Raw genomic sequence first — 23,792 nt, 5'->3', positions numbered from 1 at the left:
AAATGGAACACTGAAAAGAATGTGGCAGATCACTGCACAGATGCGTACTTGAACAAAAACATTCCATAAAATGAATCAATGGCTTTGGGCCACAAATTCTAGATAGGACACCATTCTCCCAGGGACAGCTCTAGAGTTAGGGGGAGGGACATGGTTCACTCAGATAAGAGATGGTGAGGACATAACAGTGATTAACAGCAAGGTGTTGGAATCACCATCGCCATGTTTCTCACACAGTTGGCCTTGTGTCCCCACCATTAGTCTGCTGACCTGAGGTGCAGTGGAGGAAACTGCCAATGATGCTCATGGAAGATTCACTTGTTCAACCAGCCTCTTCTGTGTATAGATGAGGAACGGTGCCACTTTGTTCTTCATACAGTATTAGGAAGAAACCGGCATCCCTGTCTAGATTGGCATTGCCATCAACCCACAAAAAGAGGAGAAAGGACACTTACTGGACAAAGTCCAAGACTACTCAAAAAAACCAAAGAGTCTAAGCAGACATTGACAGAGGAAGCCCCCTCACAATTCAGCACTTGCTGGGAAAGACAGCAAAGCCCTTGTATGCCTCATATCTGCTTCTGAGGATGACCTTTAAGGACTCTCACAGGCTGACACTTGAGTAAGTTCTCCTTTCAACAATAGAGCCCAAAAGACACATAAACAGGAGTGTTGCTCCACCTCCTCGAATATATCTATCGTACTCAAGGAGGAGAGATCTCCCCCTTGAAAGACGGATTTTAAACAGCATCAGGTTCTGGTGCCTGTTAAGGAGGCAGAACATCCTCCACCATACTATTCCAGTGCCTTGCCACATTTCTACCCTGTGCTAGAATGGGTCTTACCTCCACAACCCTTGTATAGATACCAGGGTGTGCCACAGGGCTAAATATATGCCTCCCTTCCATGCCTTGCCTCTTTATCAGAGCCTTGTGGCACAGTAGTCAAGCTGCTGTCAAGATTCTGCTCAGGATCTGAGTTTGATCCCAGGCTCAAATAGCTGGCTTAAGGTTGACTCAACCTTCCATCTCACTGAGGGTGAGGATAATGTCTACCTTGCATAATTAAACTGCAAACTGCCCCGAGAGAGATTTAAGCACTGTGGGCTGGTATATAAGCGGCACCCTTTTGCTTTACTTGCCAATACCAAGGTCCTCTGCCAATCAGTCCCAGAAAAATAGAACTTCGGGTTCCAAGGTCCCACATATGCACCAGGCTTGAAGGGCTTCAGCATCAAGATCCCCAGAGTTAGAACTGAAACAGAAAACACCAAGCTTGAACACCTAATTCAAAACACCAGGATTTCCATTCTTGACACAATGTCAAACTGTCATGAATCAGCTCCCTTTGTAAAAGTCTTAAGCACCAAGGGAAATCTTCCTTTCAGAGGAAGATACAATGGAACATCAATCCCAAAGCCAACAACTTTGGCCCCCTGTGATCAAAAATCTACCACTGTCTCCTCCACTTCTCAGTCTCCAGCACCTGCACCAGGTCGTAGAACTAAACACTCTATAACAGATCCTACAGCGATTGGGCATGACAAATCTGAGATGGACAGCATGGAGAATTCACCCAAACAAAAACAAATTGTTCTGGAGGCAGAAATGTATATATTAGGTGAAACTACAAATACAAATGGAGGGATGCTTTGTATGCTTTGCGAATTCAATTCAGAAATCCTCCTGTGCCTCCACATTTTTTCAGATACCTGACCCTTAAGAGATTTCTAAAGGGCCTAAGAAATGTACGTCCCAATGCCCCTTCCCTGTTGCCCAAGTGCTCAGTCACTCTGGTACTCTATTGACTTACAAGGCCTTTTAAACCTCTAGCCACTTGGAACCTTAAACTGTGATCTTATAAAACACTCCCTAGTTGAAATTACACCAGCCTGGAGAGCGAGTGAGCCGGCTGCCCTTCAATGTGACCCTACAATTCTACAATGACAAGGTCACAGTCTGTCCAGATCTGTCCTTATCTAAGGTAGTGATGGAATTTCACATTAATCAACTAGTAGTACTGTCTCCATTCTTCCTGTCCCCAACCTTGTGTGACAAACCCAGACCTACTGGGATATGCCACACGTTAACTAAGCTGCCACCAACCATTCCCTATAAGAAGTCACACAGACCAGGGATGGATTTTCAACAAATAAAAGAATAAGGTTTATTTAAATACAACACACAGGGAAAATAAAATGATCAAGTGAATAAGATATAGTAACGTGGCTTAGTCTCATTCATACATGCACACAGTTTGGTTCACACAGAACACTTAACTTGAAGCACAGACCCTGAACCTATCAGTTCTGGCTAACCAACAGACACCTGAACCTATCAGGTTGGTACTGACTGACACACAGTAGTACCCTGTCTGACACACAGACTCCCACACCAGCTTCTTCTTCCCAGCTGCTGCTTCTTCTTCTCAGCTTCTAAACTTCTCCACACACGCTTCACATATATATACAGTACAGCCCCTCCTCCTGATGTCCCGCCTTCCACTCCCCATAGGATGGAACTTTCCCTCCAAACCCATGACAGACAGGTAACATCAGTGCTGTATGTAACACCTCCCCTCTTTATAAGTTGTTTTGTAGGGGGAAAGCTAAGGTGCTTTTTCCCAAAAAAACAACCTGGATAAAACACACAACAACAGTTATACATACAATATCATACTTACTTATACTTACATTCTAAGTTAACCATATCAATTAGGCATTTAAACATTTACCATATACATTACATCAATTTACCTTTATTCATACAAACCAAGTTCAAAAAACAGGTACATTTAACTTCTTGTCATCAATATATATACATAGTCCATGTTTCTTTCGCCGTCTTCAATCTTCAGGTCTTCTTGACAAGGCGTCAGCAACACAGTTCACTGACCCTCTGACCACCTTCACTTCAAAGTCATAGTCTTGCAGATTTAAAGCCCACCTCATAAGTTTGCTATTGTGGGTTTTCATTGTCTTTAACCATTGCAGTGGTGAATGGTCAGTGCACAGAACAAAATGTCTTCCCCAGATGTAAGGCTTGGCCTTCTGGATCGCGTAGACTATTGCCAGGCACTCCTTCTCCACGGTTGCCAAATGTCTCTCACCTTTCTGGAGTTTCCTACTCAGGTAGGACATTGGATGCTGGTCACCATTCTCATCCTCCTGGCAAAGAACTGCTCCTACCCCGCTGTTAGACGCATCGGTGTAGATGATGAACTCCCGGTCGAAGTCTGGAGCACGCAGCACTGGATAGTTGATGAGCGCCTGCTTCAACCTCTGGAACGCCTCCTCACAGTCGCTGGTCCACGGGATGCGGTCATCAGCCTTCTTCCTCGTCAGATCGGTCAGCGGAGCCGCAATCTCGCTAAACCTCGGGATGAACTTTCTGTAGTAGCCCACCAACCCAAGAAATGATTTGACTTTTTTCTTGGTGTTGGGTCTGGGCCAATCACGAACTGCTTCTATTTTGGCCTCTAGGGGTTTTATCACTCCTCCCCCTACCATGTGACCCAAGTATTTTATTTCTGGGATACCCAGCTGCAGTTTGTTTTCTTTGCAGGGCCTAGGCCAAAGCACTTCCTCCCCTGGATTAAAGTGCCTCTCCCTGGCTTCCTGGTCATCCCAAGCTTTCTTTCTGACCTTTTGAGCTTGCAGGGTCTCTGCTGCTAGCTCTAGGTTTCTCTTTAGGTCATTCCTCAAGGTGTCTATGTATGTCACAACGTCTTGTGGGTCATCCTGGGTGATCTGCTCCCAATTTTGTTTGATCAAATCAAGGGGCCCTTTCACCCTTCTCCCAAATAAAAGTTCAAATGGACTGAACCCGGTACTGGCTTGTGGCACTGATCGATAAGCAAACAAAAGGGATTGCAGCTTCTGGTCCCAATTGTTTGGATTCTCTGCCAAGTAAGCCCTAATCATGCGCATTAGAGTCCCATTGAACTTCTCAGTTAACCCATTACTTTCAGGGTGATAGGCAGTGGTTTCCTTGTGCTTAATTCCACAGATTTGCCATAACCGTTTCATGAGCTTCGATGTGAACGATGCTCCCAAATCTGTGATTATTTCTGAGGCAAATCCCATCCTGGACATATACCCCACCAAGGCATCTGCCACTGTGTTAGTTTCAATGTTAGTCAAGGGTATGGCTTCAGGGTACCTCGTGGCATGGTCCACAATGGTGAGAATGAACCTGTTCCCCCTCTTTGTGGCCTTGGGCAAAGGTCCCACAATATCCACCCCTATGCATTTGAACGGAGTGTCAATCACAGGCAAAGGGCACAACTTTGCTTTGGTCCTGTCGCGGCTATTCCCCTGCCTTTGACACACATCACATTGTTTACAGAACTCCCTGATCTGCTTCCCTATGTCAGGCCAGTAGAAATTCTGTGTAATTCTCTGCTGTGTTTTGTTCACCCCTAAGTGCGCAGCAAACATGTCAGAGTGCCCCCTTTGTAAGATCATGGGGCGATACTTTTCAGGTACCACTAGCTGACTTCTGATCCCATCTCCCCCTTTTGAGATATTCCTCAGGGTCTCTCTATACAAAATCCCCTTTTTCTCTAGAAATCTCACTGGGGTTTCAGGTGTTAGCTGGGCGTCAGTCACCTGTTCAAAACACTTTTGGAGAGTGGCGTCTGCCTTTTGCTCTTGGCCAAATCGGCTGTCTGTGGTTAAGGTTTTCACCACAGCTTCTGAACTCCCCTCTGCTTCCGTCTCTGGCTCATCAGTACCCCCCTGAACTGTCCCCGTGGTGGCTTGTGAGCGTGTAATCACTAGCACCCGTTTCACATGTTCAGCCAGGTCATTTCCCACGAGCACGGCTGCTGGCAGAGTCGATGAAATCGCTAGCCGCCAAACTCCCCTCCAGCCTTGAAAGTTCACAGGTACCTCTGCTACTGGCAGTGAGATCACCTGCCCCTCAATCCCTGCCACCTTTATGCTCTCATTTGGGATTACATACTCCCTAGGAATAATATCTGGATGGCACAGGGTCACCTGGGAACAAGTGTCCCTCAGCCCCCGATACTGATGGTCAAGTATTCCTACGTCCACCCCTGCGGTTTCAAACAACTGAGAATCTGTTCTCACGAGCAAGCATCGCTTGACCTCCACAAGAGGACCATTTTCCTCAGCCTGATCAGCAGATGTAACTGTTCCAGATTGAGTAGCCATGGCAACAGGCTCCCTCAGTGACAATGAGCCTTGCTCTTTCTGGACACAGAACACAGCTTTTGGCTTGGTTCCACTCGAATCCTGAGGCACAATTCCTTTTAGCTGCTTTAATTTCTCACACTCTGAGATTAGATGGCCCTTTCCCTGACAGAAATAACATTTTCTGCTATATTTTGAGTCTTTCTCATCTTGTTTTGGTTTTCCCTCCAAAATCTGAGGTCTTGGTTTCATGTCTGAGGGCTTCCCTTCACCATGGGCCCCTCTCCCTTGCTGGCTTTTCCCTGGTCCCTGAGAGTACTTGCTGTAGGTTTCTTTAGGTTTCCCCATCACTTTCCCCTCACCCAAGGGCTTTCTTATTTGGGAAATAAAATCTGCGATCTCGGCTGCTTCTGCCACAGATTTCGGTTTCCTTTCCCTCACCTGGAATTTCAGTTCCCCATGCAGGACTGAATAGAACTGTTCCAGCGCTATCAAGTCTTTGAGCTGCTGAAAGGTCTCTGTCCCCTCCTGAGATAGCCATTTCTCTAGCAGCCTCACCAATTGGGCCCCCACTTGGGTAAAAGTCTGCTCTGGTTTCTTGGTGATTGACCTGAATCTTTGCCTCAGCTGTTCCGCATTTATCCCATGTCTTGCAAACACCAGTTTTTTAAACTCTGCAAAATCTTTCATCAGTTCCTGTGGCATCTCTGAATAAACTTCAGCAAGGCTGCCACTGATTAAAGATCGCATGATGGTCATCTTCTCAGTTTCCCTTACTGAGAAGTCCACAAACGCTCTTTCCACTAGGGAAAAGAACACCTCAGGACAATCTCCCTTGTGGTACATAGGGAATTTCTTCAGGTCAGCTTTAGACAATTGGCCTCCCTCAGAATCCCTATTGTTATTATTGTTCTGATTCATCAGTTCCAATTTTCTTAATTCAAACGCCATTTTCTCTCTCTGCAATTCCAATTCAAATTGCCTTTGTTTCTCTCTTTCCCTTTGCTCCATTTCAAATTGCCTTTCCCTTTCTTCCCTTCTTTCTCTCTCTAATCTTTCCTCCATTTCCCTCACCCTCAGTTCATGCTGTTGGGCTAGGAGTAATTTTCTGAGTTCTGGGTTCTGCTCTCCTGTGCTGTCACCCTGCACTGAGCCAAATTCATCCTCAGAACCTTGGTCAACCTGGGGGTCTTTCACTTCACCCATTTCTGCCATTTGGCTTCGAGTCAAGGGCATAACCCCCCCCCCAGAACAGGCTGCTTTCAAAAGTCAAGCCTCCAAATAAAGCGACCACTTTTTTTTTCTTTTGCCTCAGAACCAGCTTTCTCTATAGATTGCTGCTGTCCTTCAGCACTAACTTGCAACAGTTGCGAGCTAGAGTCTACCCCCCTCTGCTGGGCCTCTCAGCAGGCAGGCTAAATCACTTCTACTTTACAGTTTTGCCTCAGCTTTTTCCCGCCAAAACAGGCTGCCTCAGAGCTCCCTAATCTAGCCCCCAATCTGAGGTTACACGTTCTTCTACTAGTGCACCTCCCCGTGAGGCACACCTAGAAGATTACCTACGCGCTCTCAGATTGTCCCTGACTAGACCCCCCTTGCTCTGGGCACACTTGCCAAGGCTTTGCTGTACCACTGGACAACTGGACCAGTCGTATCCCACACGCTGGACACCAATCAATGTGACAAACCCAGACCTACTGGGATATGCCACACGTTAACTAAGCTGCCACCAACCATTCCCTATAAGAAGTCACACAGACCAGGGATGGATTTTCAACAAATAAAAGAATAAGGTTTATTTAAATACAACACACAGGGAAAATAAAATGATCAAGTGAATAAGATATAGTAACGTGGCTTAGTCTCATTCATACATGCACACAGTTTGGTTCACACAGAACACTTAACTTGAAGCACAGACCCTGAACCTATCAGTTCTGGCTAACCAACAGACACCTGAACCTATCAGGTTGGTACTGACTGACACACAGTAGTACCCTGTCTGACACACAGACTCCCACACCAGCTTCTTCTTCCCAGCTGCTGCTTCTTCTTCTCAGCTTCTAAACTTCTCCACACACGCTTCACATATATATACAGTACAGCCCCTCCTCCTGATGTCCCGCCTTCCACTCCCCATAGGATGGAACTTTCCCTCCAAACCCATGACAGACAGGTAACATCAGTGCTGTATGTAACACCTTGTACATAGAAGGAACACTTCATACGCTAGACCTCCACAGAGTCCTAGCCTTTTACTTGTCTGGAACTAAGCAGTTCTGGAAATCTTACATACTATTCATCAGGATCCAAGAAGAGTGAATATGTGACATCTCAATGTTTATCTAAATGGATTGTAAATACCTACCAGATGGCAAATGAACTGGTGCCTACTTTCCTGAAACCAGAGTTGTAGCTGCCTTTATAGTCTTCCTGAAAGGCATCCAGATTAAAGACATTTGAAAAGCAGCAACATGGACCCAACATTTAATGTTTGTCAATCACTACAGACTGGACATCAGAGCAAAGTAAGATGCTACTCTCTTCTGTTCTAACATGACATCCCACCAGCTAGTAAGTGAGCTTGCCTGACAACCAAATGTGTGATTCACAAAGACCACAAAGAAGAAGATGTCACTTTTTGCAACTATAGCTTTTCAAGTGGTCATCTGTGAATTCATACAACCCACCCATCCTTCCCTTAATCTGCCATGTTACTGCTTAGGGTTGTTATTTTTTTTTTCCTGCCAGTTTGTGGATGAGGGAAACTGAGGATGGGTATCAGGGAGCAGAGCAGGAGTGTGGTTTAACACACTGGTTCTTAACCTTTGTTACTCAGATGTTTTTGGACTGCAACTCCCAGAAGCCTTCACCATCAGCTCTGCTGGCTGAGGTTTCTGGGAGCTGCAGTTCAAAAATACCTGAGCAACAAAGGTTAAGAAGCACTGGTTTAACACACTTCTTTTTAGGCTCTATAATGTTTGCTGAAGGTCTTCATATAGGCACAGAGAAATCTAAATGTGTGAATTCATAGCTGACCACTTGAAGAACCATAGTTACAAGTAAGAAACCTGTCCTTCCATCTTCATTAGTCACACAAACCCTCCCCTGAGTGCAACTGGAAGATTTTTGCATGGCAGGATAGTCCTGATTGCATTTTTTGGTGTCTTTCTTTTTTTAACAGAAAAAGAGTGATGAGAATAATTGCACATTTAGCAATCTCTTATGCAGTTTGGTGCAATAACTCAGTGTCATCTCAGTAAGTGATAGGATTGTGAAAATCGGACAGCTTAATTTTCTTTGTGTTCCCCAGAATCCTGCTGCCATTCTCAACCTGTCCAAGTTCTGTACTGGGTTGCAAGATTTCTTCCCTTCCAACACAGATATTCATGAATATATTGGCATGCATTTTTCTAGATGTATGCAGTTTGTATGCGTTTTCCCTAATGTGCAAATTGATAACTCATTTTTCTCCACTGACTCAAGCATGTAGGTGCCATTTTTCAAACATATGCATTTTTAGCTGAGATCACTTTTCAAATGTATGAAGGGTTATACACCAATTTTTCTCTTGGTGGAATGTCATGTAGTCCTTGGAAATGTGTGGATGTATAAAGCAGGATTATTGAGGCATCGTCTATAGCTCAAGCTGGGGCAGCATTTCATAGGGAGATGCTAGTGCAGCAAATTTATTTTCCATTTCTATTTATTTATTTATTGGATTTATATCCCGCCCATCTGGTATATTTATACCACTTCTAGTGGAGGAATGTTATCTAAGAGGCAGAGCAGAACTTGGGGGAGTGGAGTTTTGCTCTATTTCTAGATAAAAGGATGATATTGCTTCTGGAGCTGCCATCATGGATGATTTATCATATTGCTAAAGTAGCTTTGTAGTAGGAGGTAAACAATAAGTTTGATGCTGTGTGCATATATTGGTGAACCTGCTTAGGAGTCCTTTAACTGTTCATCAATGACAAAAAGATTCTCAGGAGGTGACACATTCCTGTCAAAGATTTTTCCACATTGTTACCCACAGAGAAAGTTAAACTATGAAAAAAAGGGGGGAAATAAGTACAAAAGCCATCATTTCCTGAGCACGGGCAGCAAGTGTAAAAGTTGTAGGAGTTCGAAGCAGATTTGGGCTGCAACATTTCACCCACTTTCCCAGCAGTAGGCCATACTGAACACTATGGGGCTTCCTTCTGAAAAAGCCATGTGCCTAGGATCGCACTATTAATATGCTTTTCAGTTAGACCAAGAAGCTGCTTGTGTATTGGATATTTTTTTTTAAAAAAGTAAAGACAATTAAAAACCTGCCTCTTAAATACAATGCTTCTCAGCTGCTGACAGACCAGTTTTTGAGTTGTTTTGACATACTGCCACCCTGCTGCTCCCATTCAGTTGTTATTTTAAACTTTGCCACAGTAGATAAAGCCTCTTTGTTTCACATCAAAAACTTTGCCAAAAAGTGTGTATGTGTGTGTTTCATGAATGTGATATAAACTCAGAATGTAGCTCTCTTGAATAATTTGAGTTCTGGGGAGAAATCAGGAAATGTGAGGTCTGCATCCTATGGAGGAATGAGTATATGGGAAAACCTTTTTTTTAAGGGTTCATATTATATTGTATTATAATATAATATAATATAATATAATATAATATAATATAATATAATATAATATAATATAATTTATTGTCATTGTAAGTATATACACAGTATACCATACAACGAAATTCACAGACACCCAGAGACCAGACACATGCACACACATAACATTCCCCAAACACTCCCCACCCACTAGAAGTCCCCCACTAAAAATACAAACATCTACACCTCAGGCCAAGTAACAGAGTCCAACTAATTATTCACTACTGGTGGTCTTTAAGCTCATTATTAATTGCAATTATAGCTCTAGGATAAAAACTATTTAGAAAACGTGTGGTCCGAGTCTTAATTGTTCTATATCTTCTGCCAGACGGTAACAGTTCAAAAAAGTTATAAGCAGGATGGGAAGAGTCTCTCAGGATGCTGTGTGACTTCCTCAGACAGCGGGATGTGAAGATGTCATCCAGGGTTGGTAGCTGGAGCCCGATGATATTCTGGGCAATTTTAATGGTTCTCTGTAGAGCTTTTTTGTCCGCTACAGAGCTACTCCCAAACCATGCCAGAATGCCATAAGTTAGGACACTCTCAATGGTGCTACGGTAGTAGGACAGAAGTAAATGCTGTGATAAATTTAACTTCCCGAGCATTCTCAGGAAATACAGCCTCTTCTGTGCCTTCTTTATTAGCATGTTGGCATTTATAGTCCATGAGAGGTCCTCTGAGATGTAAGTACCCAGAAATTTAAAACTACCAACTCTCTCCACTTCCTCACCGTTTATGTGCAGTGGTAAATGTACATTTCTCTTCCTCCTAAAATCAATTATGAGTTCTTTAGTTTTTTTGATGTTAAGTGTGAGATGATTTTCTTTACACCATAGTATCAATCTTTGTACTTCCTTTCTATAAGCAGACTCATTGTTCTTATTTATGAGTCCCACCACTGTCGTATCATCCGCAAATTTAATAATTGCATTGGTGTTATATAGTGGGGTGCAATCATGTGTGTACAGGGAATAGAGGAAGGGACTCAGCACGCAGCCCTGGGGAGCTCCTGTACTTAGTACCAGGGTAGAAGAATGGTGGGATCCCATCCTTACTGACTGTGGCCTATCTGTCAGAAAATCCTTTATCCACATGCAGATCTCCTGAGGTAATCCCAGGTTGATCATTTTTAAAAACAACCTATTTGGTAGAATGGTGTTAAAAGCAGAGCTATAATCCACAAACAACAGCCTCGCATAAGTTCCCTGTTGTTCTAAGTGGCTCAATACAGTATGGAGTACGATGGACACAGCATCATCAGTAGATCTATTTCTCCTGTATGCAAATTGCCATGGATCCAAAGAAGGTGGAAGACTAGCCTTAATGTAATCCAGCACCAATCTCTCAAAACATTTCATAATAACAGATGTTAAAGCTACTGGTCTATAATCATTGGGAGATACCACAGCTGACTGCTTTGGGACTGGCACTATAATAGATGTCTTCAGGCAAGTGGGGACAGAACACTGCAACAAGGATAGATTGAAAATATCCGTAAAAACTCCAGCTAATTCTGCAGCACAGCCCCTGACAACTCGTCCCATGATTCCATCTGGTCCAGCTGCCTTTCGAATATTAATATTCTGGAAAGCGCGTCTCACATCTGAAATCTGCAGTACTAGTGGTTGTCTGTCGATGGTAGATTCTAGTGATGTATTATGGACAGTAGGTGCTGGAATAATGGTTGTTCCTGTTTCCACCTCAAAACGGCTGAAAAATTGATTTAACTGCTCAGCCAAAAAATCACTGCTGCTACACAGACTGTTTTTGTTACTCTGACCAGTGATTTGTCGTAGGCCGTGCCACACTCGGCGAGTGTCAGAACTTTCAAGGTGTTGTTCAATTCTCTGGCTGTACATAGCTTTGGCATCCCTAATGCCCCTTTTCAGTTTAGCTCTGGCTTCTCTATACTGTAGTTCATCACCAGAATGAAAAGCAGCATTTCTGGCTTTTAATAAAAGGCGCACTTCTCTATTTAGCCAAGGCTTGTTGTTAGAAAACACTCGTACTTGTCTTGTTGTAGCAATAACATCGATGCAGCTTTTGATATAAAACAGTACTGTCGAGGCATAAGTATCAACATTGTCCTCCTCAAACAGTGTCCAATCAGTGCTCCTAAAGCAATCTTGAAGTTGCTCAGTTGCATCCACTGGCCACACTTGTATTTCTCTAATTGATGGTCTGATTCTTTTAACAAGGGGTCTGTACGATGGAATCAAAAAAAGAGATATATGATCTGACTGTCCCAAGCTAGGCAATGGCTTCGTCTTATATCCATGCATGATGTTACAATATACCTGATCCAAGGTATTTTCCCCTCTAGTGGGACAGTCCATATACTGATAAAAGTTAGGGAGGACGGTCTTTAAATTGGCTTGATTGAAATCACCTGCTACCACCAGCACTCCATCTGGGTAGGCCTGCTGCTGTTTGCTGATAGCAGTTAACAAACAACTCAAAGCTGTGGTTGTGTTAGCATCAGGAGGTATATATTAGACAGATAATCAGACATTCTAGAAATTTCTCTGCACAGAAGAAATTTCTGGGGACAGAACTGCACATCCTGGCACCAGACCTGTATCTTCAAATGAATATGTGCATCAATCTCACCTAAAGGCCAGGTCAGGCCCCATGAGGTGGCTACCTCAGGAGATACCTGAGGCACTGAGGACTGGGAGGACACCACTATAGATGCTCTTCAGTCTGCACTTCATCAGAGCTTAAGATATTTAAAAAGAACTCATTGCATCACTCATTAGTTCTTGGCAGCCGGATTGCTGTTATTGTGAGGGTAATTTGCTATGCTGTGCATTATTAACAAGTTGCATTGTCATTGGCAACAAATCAGAAAAAGGCAGGAAGCAGTGGTCAGTTCCAGTAGTTTACCTTGGAAATATAAAGTGCAAAAGACAAAATCAAATAATATTTTTTTGCCATCCAATAAAACAATAGCATAAATTTTATAAAATACTTTATGATGCCTTTAAAAGTTAGTATTAATACTTTCCTTATTAATGTATTCACGAAGGCTTTCATGGCTGGGATCTAACGGTTGTTGTGGGGTTTTCAGGCTCTTTGGCCGTGTTCTGAAGGTTGTTCTTCCTAACGTTTCGCCAGTCTCTGTGGCTGACATCTTCTGACTCCTGTCCTCTGAAGATGCCAGCCACAGAGACTGGCGGAACGTTAGGAAGAACAACCTTCAGAACACGGCCAAAGAGCCTGAAAAACCCACAACAACCACTTTCCTTATTACTTTACAATGCTGATTATTGAACATAAGTAAGTATTACTCATGATACCTTAGGTTTTAACCAGCTGCACCAAACAAGTAAAGCTGTAATAGCTCATTATTACCTCAAAATTAACTGGTTACAGGGAAAACTCTGCTCTAAGTTACTTTGCTGTCATCTTGTGTGGTGTCAAGAGCAAATGACAAGAAAAAGAGGAGGGTTGAAGAAAAGTGTCACTCTAAAGGCCCACCTGTCCCAGCATTCTGCTTCCAGCCATGTTTGCTGACATGTTGCAGAGTGGCACGCAAGATTGTCACTGTGGTGATAACAGTCTCCAGGATCTAACAATCCGAGACATCGAGACTCTTGCTGCCTGAGGTGACAAGCAAGTGCTGCCCCATGGAAACCGCCGCCTTCCCTTCTCCCTTCTGCACCTCTTCTGTCTCTGCCCATCCAGGCGTCTCTACCTCTGCTACTTCCTTCTCCCTATTCTCCTGCCATCCTCCCTCAGCCAACTGCCTGCAAGCCTTTCTGTCGAGAGCAGCATGAAGAAACTGTCCAGGGAAATCACCGATGCAACTTGGCTTTAATTAGAATATGAGCCAGTCACAGGCTGGGTATTTTTATGTCAATATTTTTGCTCCCAAACAGTACACAGGCTTATACCTGAAATATGTCATCATGGCAGGGTGCTATTACAAAAGATTACTTAATTGTGCATTTCTACTGTATATTTGAACTGCAGTAGCATATTAAGTTGTCAGGCTTAATTACTGTTGTATGTTTAGATTATGCCACAGATTATTTAGTTCAGTACCTAGGTTTGCCAACCTGCTTGCAACATAACATGACAGGGTACTAATTAGAGCAATACCGAGAAACCTAATTTTTTATTCCATGGGAAACAGTAGGCTGAAATAACCGCTGGTGACCTCAGAAAATCCTAATTTTTATGTGGATCTATATTACTGTTACCCAGACCTCTGCAAAGTTACTTTTTGAACATCTCTAGGAATACCCCAACATGGGGAGAGGCCATGCTGATTGTAGGACTCAAAGACTTACAACGAAACGTCTCCAAGCTGAGCATTAACTTTTAAAGATTTGTTTCCATTCAACATCTCTTCAGCTTAATCAATTTTTTAGTGTAAACGAGACTACACTGAATGAACGAAGGAATTTATTTATTTAAAATATTTTTATCCTTCCTTATTCCTAAAAAAGGACCCCAGGCAGCTTACATCATTAAAAAAAGGCCATTATTTGAAAGCTAAAAAGAGTCAGTTAATAAAACATAAAGAAGAGAATTAAATAAACAGTATATTAAAAATGTTATATAAAATCCTTAGTAAAGCAAATTTAAAAGCCAACAAAAATTACAAACTGTTTTAAAACCCCTCTTTGACAGCTTGCTTGAAGAGAAAAGTCTTTTCCTGCTTGTGGAAGGATGGCAAATATGGGGCCAGTCTGGCTTCCAGTGGAAGGGAGTTCCAAAGGAGCAGTAACAGAGAATACCTTCTCCCATGTCCCCATCAAACACCCCTGTGAGGTTGGTGGGACTGAGGGAAAGGCCTCTCCTGATGATCTTAATACCCAGGCAGGCTCATAAACGGAGACGCGTTCTTTGAGATAGCTTGGACTCAGGCCACTTTGCAGGTTAAAACCAGCACTTTGAATTCTGCCTGGAAATGGATTGGCAGCCATGAACCTGTGAACCTGCCATAACAGGGGGATTGTGTCAAGACTCAGTTATCTGGCTGTTGCATTTTGAACCTACTGAAGTTCCTGAACAGTTTCCAAAGGCAGCCACACATAGAGTGCTTTACAGTAATCCAGCCAAGATATAACTAAGGTATGTGTCCCTGTGGCCAAATCAGATCTCTGCAAGAACAGGTTTTTACCTGTGCAAAGGCACTCTTGCCCCCCCCAAAAAAACTGGGCATCCAGGTAAAGAGACACATCTAGAAGCACCTCCAAGCTGTGCACCTGTGTTCTCAGAGGGAGTGCAATCCCACCCAGCACAAGATACCATTCTGGGACCTGCCTTTCAACTAACCAGAAGCACCTCTGTTTTGTCTGGATTGAGTTTCAGTTTATTCACCTTCATCCAGTCCATTACCGATGCCAGATACTGACCTAAAAGTGAAACTGCTTCATTGGATTTCAATGGAAAGAAAAGATAAAGTTGGTGTCATTCACATACTTGACACCAAACTCCAAAACTCCAGACAACCTCTCCCAGTGGTTTCATGTAGATGTGAAATAACATCTACAACATGAAGACAAAACAGAACCCAGAAGGACACCACAGGCCAAAGACCAGACTGTTGAACAGGAGTTCCCCAGCAGCACCTTCTGAGTTCTCCCCTCCAGGAAGGACTGAAGCAACCCTATAACAGTGCCTCCAAGTCCCGTCCCAGAGAGACAGCCAAGAAGGATACCATGGTTGATCTTATCAAATGCCACTGAGAGGCCTAGCAGAACCTACAGGGACACATTCCCCCTGTCCAATTCCTGGCATAGGTGATCCACCAAGGTGACCAAACCAGGGCCTCAACAGAATCATCCCTGGTGGTTACAGGAAATTCCTCAAGAGCCATCAGGAAACCATCGTACCTCCTGGAGTAGATTATCTTAATCATTTCCCCACCACTGCAGAGTCTCTGAGTTCCAGTGAATCTAAACCATACCAGGTAATGATCTGTTCATGACAATGGAACTGCAGAGAGTTCTTCCACATCCAGATCACCAACATTAACCCCAGAACAGAAAACCAGTTCTAAAGTGTGCCCTGCAGTATGAATGGAGGCAAGATACCATTTGGGACAGACCCATGATGATCATGGAGGACATGAAGTTCTGAGACAGTCCTGACAAAGCTGACTCAACAGTTCTTGCCTCCTACTGCACAGAAACCCCTGGTGGACACAGCTGAGTAAAATTAATACCCCCAGCCTCATCCAACCAAGTTCTCTGTAATGCAACCCAGGTTGGCATGCTCATGCAAGATCAAGTCCTGGATGGCTCCACCCACCAACCACCCCCACCATGATCTGGCATTTAGCAGCAACGGGCCTGACTTCAGAACTGTCCAAACTATTTCCAGTAGTCTTGACATTACAAGTCACGTTTATTGCCTACATCTGCTAACAATTGGATTTAGTTCATTGTATTTTGAATCAAATAATACAATAGGGTTGGAGGTGCTTGATCTGCCAAATAGATTTTATAAGATAGATCTATCAGTGGCCAGTAGTTGTCATAAATTAACCCTATTTAAATTTCTCCCTGGTTTTTGGAAATAAAGACATTCCTTATTCCTGCAAGTCAGTCTCTTTGTCTTTCTCAGATCTAGCACAGAAATACAGCAATAAATGGCTATAAGGAGCAGTCAGCAAATGAAGGGTGGAGAAGGAGAAAATAATACATTGCACCCCTTGTATTGGCAAGGCTGTGCTTACCAAAGCTGAACCATAACTTATTCAACCGCTTTCACCCTTATTTTTCCAATTGAATTTACTGGCTTTCCTGTGAATACTCTTCTTTCTTGCCCCTCATCATCTGTGTAAATGAAGTTTCAGTGTTCTCTCTATCAAAAACTTTCTCTTCTCACTTAGTGTTGAATTCACTCTGTTTCTAGCTACTGTCTTTTGGCATAGACTTTTCATAGAATTTAAAAAATTCAATTCTTCAAGGAAACCTCTGGTTTATGCATGTGGGATATTGTGCTTCTATATTCACAATTCAGAATGCAAGGAAATGGCTCAATATTGCTACACAGTATCATGCCCATGTTGACAGCAGGAAAAAGGATGTCAAACTTTACATAGCAAAAGGCAGCCGGAATGTGGATAATACCCATGGCAGCAGTGAAGGGGGTCTCTACAGGATACTCGCTTCACACTTGTCTAAAAACAGCTCTGACAATGCTTTTTGTTTGGGTGAGAAGTGGTTAACTGATTAAAAAAGTAGTCTGCTTCTGGGATTTTCCTTTGTTTGGTTTCACTTTGTGAACGGTAATAACCATAAGAGGACATTCTGTAAACCATCTTGACTGCTGCTATTGGTGTTGTCAACATTCAGGATACTCTTTACTATGTAATTTTTTTCTTAATTACCAGACAATGGCAAAGTGACAAGATGGGTGGAATGATTGAACCAGTGACAGGATATAGGTACCCAAAGGTCTGCTACGATGGAGTAAGATCAACCTCAGCCATAAAGCCCAAAACAGTAACCTCTCAGCTTAAACAAGTGAGCTTCTCTATTCTTTTTAAAAATATCTTTTAACCTTCAGTCCTTGTTGGTTGAGAGTTTCTGATCTAGTTCAATTAACCAAAAATATTTAATTCTAAAGTTTGAGTACTGCTGAGCTGAGGTTGATACCACTTTCCCTTCTCATATAATTTTCTTATATGCTACTTATTTTGTTTTTGTGTTTTGTTTTTGTTTTCAGAAACAGTAGAATCCTCATCAATCCTTACTGGGTGCAGTTGCATTTTTTATTTCATTTTATCCCACTAAAATTGACTTTAGTCAGTTGCATGGGCACTTTGATGTAATTAAAACCCATAGAATAGCTAATATTAATTGATAATATTTGACGTTGAGGAGTGCACAGCTCTTCTGCCTTCAGTAGTAACTTCTTATAGCATGTATAAAACACTTTCATCTCCTTGGTTCATCTTTCTAATTCACTGTGTGACTACCGTAGGCTTCGTTGACATATAAATTGGATTAACTATTGCATTAACGTTTCCCCTGTATCCTGTAGAATAGTATTTGTCTACAAATACTCCAAAACCTCTTTTTAATTCTTTTATCTTGTGACATAAATATCCTAGCAACATGTTTAATACCACCCAAATTCCTGCTTATACAGCCAATTCAATTTTTAATCCAATTTATTACCACCTTAGTAGTCTGACCTTGTTTTCTTCATTAGCATTTTGGATGGAGAACTAAATGTAGTAAATGCTTTCCTGGATTTAAATCAAGAAAGGGAACATTAAGTCTTGATTTGATTTTCATATTCAAAGACACATAAACAGAGCAATACATACCGCATGTTGCAATCAACAATAAAAATAAATTATGCCAATCATTTTCACCATTATTTTTCTTATTTCATACAATCCTCCAGATACACAATTAGAATACTGTTTACAGGATCTAGAATGGACTGGATTGCCAGCACATTATATTTATCAAGGATTTGGAAATCTTGACTTGAGAGAAAAATCTGATGAATTTAAAGAGAAGAGGGATAATATATTAAAAGTATATTCCGGAGGGGTTTTGCACACACACCCAACAGAAAATATGAATATTATGGATTTTATGCTTTAATTCAGTGGGTCCTGGGACAACAGCAGGATGTTTCCTTTTGAGAGTGAAAATAAATATTGCATTTCACAAAGGATGACCAAGTCTCACCATCATCTGTCGCCCTTGCTGTTCTAACACCTGATGTCAGCAGACACAAAAAAGGGAACACGAGAAGGGCATGGAATGGTAAACTGGAGGAAAGCTGTGGGTGTACAGGACCCATAGCCCTCTAGAGATATTAGGAAGTCTTGCCAATTTACCCATTCATTATGAGACAGGCTATCTCAACAATTAATTAATTCTTGCAGGACTTTGATTGTCCAAAGAAAGATGAAGGCATCGGAAGCTTTGGTGTGGCTTACAGAATTCCCATTTTTCATTCACACCCCCAAGTTTTGAGAATTTACATGCAGCCTTTACATTTGAACACCAGGATCACACCAATTGGCATATAACTCATCCCCCAACCTCAACTGACCATATTTAGATCACACCAGCCCCCACCAAAAAGGCTAGTCCGTATGTGCCCTCTGATAGTGCCAGAACCTGGAAAAGTAGCCTTCTTGATTCAAATCCCTAGAATCCTCCAGCCACAAGTCTATTCCATGTATTTCCCTGTATTCCATGTATTTTTATTTTCATTGCCCCCCCATATGTGTATTGAGCTAAGAACTTTGCAGTCTGAAGAAAAACTGTATTCTGATCAACATATTAATTAGGGAAGGGCAATAATCATCAGTTTGCTTACAAATGCAGACTGAACACATCCTTTTCAACAAAGGATGTGATTGATATCATTGTGATTTAAAGGAACAGCTGGAGGGAAAGGTTTCCATTTGTAATGCCATAAACTTTTCAATATAATTAAGCTTGGAAAAACAATACAGAACAAAAGGATGTGTTTTTTCTGTCTTCAGCAATAATGGTATCCAAAAAAGTGCTTTTTGACAGTTTCTGAACTCACTCATGGCATAGTGGTTAAACTGCTGTATTGCAGCCAAAGCTGTGCTCACAACCCAGGGTTCAATCCCAGGTAGTCGACTCAAGGTTGACTCAGCCTTCTATCCTTCCGAGGTCGGTAAAATGGGTACCCAGCTTGCTGGGGGCGGGCAGTGTGCAGCCTGCATAATTAACTTGTAAACCGCCCAGAGAGTGCTTGAAGTGTTATGAAGTGGTATATAAGCAGCACGCTTTGCTTTTTTGCTATTTTTTTTCTTTTTCCCTCCCTCACCTTCCTTGCAAGAACAGCCGAGGTGGTCACTGGAGAGGCATCTGGGAATCAAGCACCACAGGCTCTCTCCAAAAGGATCCCTATAATCACCGAGCTGAGTAAGTTCTTCTCTGGGAACAAATTTCACCAAAGCGGTATGTCTACTGCATTATTTATTTACTCCCAGTCCTCTTTAGAATTCAAAGATGGAAAGTGACAGCATGCCGTGTCCAGGAAACATTAAAAGGTTTGACTTAAATGTTAATTCAGTGGCTTTGAAGAACTCTCGATAGCTGATCAGGAGAATAAGTATGTTACAAAGGCCCAGCATGGAACGAAAACAAAACTTTTTCATCTCGAGAAGACTATTTTTTTCCCCTTCAAGGAATAGGGGCTATCCACATGGATGGTTCTCGATGATTTGGAAGTGCTTTTAAGTTTTTATGTATTACTGAGCTTTTCAGGGCATGTTCTTGGCTCTTTCAATGCTTCATAGTGGTTAAAACTTATGATAATACTGGGTTTCATAATGAAGAGGAATTGGAAATGAGTCCCCTTGTTTGGAAAGAATGGACTTTTTATATTAGCCAAGCCCAAATCCCTCTGAGGGTTGGCTAGTATACTAAATAAGCATGATTCAGGTTTGTGAAACAAAGCTCACCAGATGTTTTGAATTTCACCTTCCATCAGCTTTAGCAAGCTTGACGGTGGATAATGGGAGTAGCAGTTCCTCAACATCAGGTGAAAAATATTTCCTCACCTCCAGCAAAGTCCCTTTTTCATTCCTCCCAGATTAGGGTTTGGGCTTCTGAAATTTTGGCTACAGCTCCTAAAATTTGCTGACTGGTATAGGCATCAGTCACGCCAAGTGGGGGCCTCTAGAAATACCGGTAATAATCTGAAAAGTAACTTTTCTATGTTCTGGCCAGAATGTATCTTGGAGAAGGAAATGGGGCTTTAATGAAGGCCCAGGTGTAGCACATGTATAGAAGAAAAGAAAGTGCATTATGGGGGTGTGGTAGAAAAGGGGTCCTGGATTTACATAACATTTACATATGCTAATAGACAGCTATGAGGGCACCTTTTGACATAATGACTGTAATTCAAAGGGAAATACTATTTATTTCAATCAGAAGACTCACCAGATCAGCTGTGTGCTTGCCCAATCTGGGTAAAATGGGCAATCCTGTGGCATATCATTCCTTGAGATTTTCAGGCTAAATCTGAAAGCAAGACACAGGTCATTTTGCTGTCACTGAGTTGGAACAGGCAAGGCTAGGAGAGGGATCCAGAACTGCTTCGGGACCAGTAAATCATATTAATGGGCACAAGAGGATGCCTAGTAAGTAAGCCCTGAACGCACATAGGACCTGGTGAATCAAGGAATATGGTAACACATAACTGAAGAAAGAAACATTTTTGGATGGTCAGCAGACAGCAAAATTCAAGCAGCAGCCGCATTGTTTGCTGCCCTGGGCAACCTTACCTATAGCACATATGACATGTGGGGAGTTTTCCAGGCCTTCAGCTGTTGCTGGGAGTTGCAGAGCACTTGCCTATAAGGGGGCCTTGTCCCAAGCCTTCTAATGCTGCCGTCAGGACTAATGCAACAGGAAGGCTCACAAGCCACTCTGCTGCCATGCCACACTTCTTGACCCAAACAGCCCAAGCACCTGCATGCATCAGGTCTATCCCCACACTCTCTGCACAACACACCTTGATGTGAGTGAGCTTTGTCAGTAGCTAGGAATGGATCACACAGAATAAAATCAGGTTTTCTTCTACTCTTGGTCCCCTGTGAATTGCAGTGAGGACACCAATGCTCAAGTGGTGATGGGAACACCTATCTACAGTATCTTAAATGCATTCAAGTCTCCAGGGCCAGATGAACTACATTGAAGGGTATTAAAGGAACCTTCAGATGTCATAACAAAGCCTCCATTTATAATCTTTGAAAATTCTTCAAGAACAGGTGAGGCCTGTGAGGACTAGAGGCCTCAAAAGGTTCTGTCTTAGGCCAGATGTTGTGGAGACCATTTTTAAAATGGTTTGAATGAAGGAGCAGAGGAGATGTTCATCAGATCTGTGGGTTACGTCATACTAAAAGGGATAGCTAATATTTTAGAAGGCCAAATCAGGATTCAAGAGGACCTTGACAGATCAGAGAACAGGGCCGAAAAAAACCAAAAACAAAATCTATTTCAATAAGGGAAAATGAAAAGTCAGATGAACAAATGTAATACGGATAATGCCTGAAATAGATTTAGGGTCTCAAGTAGACCACATGAGTCAACAGTGGTATGTAGCAGTAAAAAAAAAAGTTCATGCAATTCTACATGAACAGAAATACAATGTCTAGATTATGGAAAATAATAGTACTGTTCTATTTTGCTTTGGTTGGATCACAGTTGGAGTACGGTGCCCAGTTTGGAGCATCATAGTTTAAGAAGGTTATTAACAAGTTGGAACATATCTAGAGAGTGTCAAGACTAAGAGTCTGGAAACCTAGCTATATGTGGAAAGATGGAGGGAGATGGATGTATCTGGAGAAACTTGAGAGGTTATATCCTAGCTATCTTCAAACATTTGACGATGCCTCCCCCCCCAGACCTGTCACATGGAAGACGGAACAAGCTTTTTTCACAGCTCCAGGCAGTAGGATTTGAACTAGTGGTTTGAGATTACAGGAGAGTTCAGTTGATATTGGGAAGAACTTCCCAACAGTAAGAGCTTTATAAGAATAGAAGGGATAACCTCAGAATGCAGTGAACCCTCCTTCACTGGAGATGATGCTATAGATGTCCTTCTGCCGGAGGAAGCTGGATACCCTGACCTTTTGGGTCCTTCACAGATCCTCTACGATCCCATGATATCAAATTCTATTCATTTGGCAGACATCAAATTCTGCCATTTCCCCATTTACCTATGTGTTTGTCTATCTGTGATATAAGCTACATAGGTTCAGGGTGGAGATGGTGTTGGGCTACTTCAGTCCGCATCATCCAAGGAACAATGTTTTTCAGCTGATTTGTTTTTATCTTATCCAAATATTGTGCCTGCCACTTTCATATATCATGTGATTCTATCGTACTTAATAATATTAAAATATGTGATCCCAGGAGACTAGGGAAGATCCATAGCTGATAGGCAGACCACTTTGCATGTAGTTTTACTCCTTTGTGTCCAGTGTAGAACTGACAATGAACCTTTCCTAAAATATTGAAGAGCCCCCAACAGTCACTGTCAACAGCGCTGAGCTAGATAAGCCAAGAATCTTCCTCCATATAAGGCAGCTTTATTTGTTCTGCCCAACAGAGGTGAAAGTTTAAGTTCCCCAGCTTGGCAATGATGATGTTGCATGTTGCTGAAATTAATACTTTTCATTACTAACACTGCCACATGACCTCTTAGTTGTCTCTTCGGCTCCCAACTTACTGAATTGTTCCAGATAGAACTTGGTTTCCAGACCTCTTCCTATCTTGGTCACCCCCTTCTGGACACATTACAACTTGTTGAAATCCTTCTTAAACTGAGATGCCCAGAAATGGACCTGGTAGTCTTATATATGTGGAAAAGATAAGATACTTTGCATTTTATTTTATTTTGTATTTTGAAAATCAACACTATACAAACGCAACATAAAAAGACAAAAAAAAAAAATTACACATACCTTACCACAACTCAAGAAGCATAATTAACAAAATCAAAAACAAAATCCAAATCAATTTCTAATCATTTTCACTCTCACAGACATGGATTTTAAAATTCTTTTTTTCCTTATACTAATCCATGTGCTGGTACTAAATCTGTTTCCCATAATGTTTTAAGAGATCCATGATGATTTTCTGCCCCTGACAATATAAATTTTAGCCACAATCCCTTTCATTGGCTCATTTTTTCCCCTTTCAGTTATAATTTCTTCAAACTTCATTAAGTCCTGCCATTTGCCATTTTGATTTTCCAGTTCTCTCATCCAATGATTTAACTAAATCCCATTAATCCACATTATACTCTCGCCTTCTAATAGTTTATTTTTTTACTTATAGTTCATTTTCTCCAACCTGTTTCCTCTATAATAAATTCTGAAAAATTGCTTTCAAATTTTCTAGAAATTTCACTATTTCAAGTGCATGTGTTAAAGGAGGTGTTAAACGGGCCTGGTATTATTATATATGTGAATAAGATAAGATTAAAAATTCACTACATTTTTAATGAAAT

At 42.0% G+C, this 23,792-nt stretch overlaps 1 protein-coding gene across 1 annotated transcript in view; it reads left to right on the top strand.

Moving 5' to 3' along the window:
- Positions 1–23,792, top strand: part of KCNU1 (potassium calcium-activated channel subfamily U member 1) — a 138,379-nt gene that overhangs the window by 94,464 nt on the left and 20,123 nt on the right. Inside the window, exon 22 of the mRNA XM_078379691.1 lies at positions 19,613–19,693. Within this exon, the coding sequence (XP_078235817.1) occupies positions 19,613–19,693 (81 nt within the window). The remainder of the gene's footprint in view (positions 1–19,612; positions 19,694–23,792) is intronic.

The sequence above is a fragment of the Pogona vitticeps genome, chromosome 8 (assembly GCF_051106095.1).
Source record: "Pogona vitticeps strain Pit_001003342236 chromosome 8, PviZW2.1, whole genome shotgun sequence".
In the NCBI taxonomy this organism is placed as follows: Eukaryota; Metazoa; Chordata; class Lepidosauria; order Squamata; family Agamidae; genus Pogona; species Pogona vitticeps.
The sequence above is the reverse complement of the archived record's forward strand: the minus strand, read 5'-3'. Positions and strand labels throughout refer to the sequence as shown.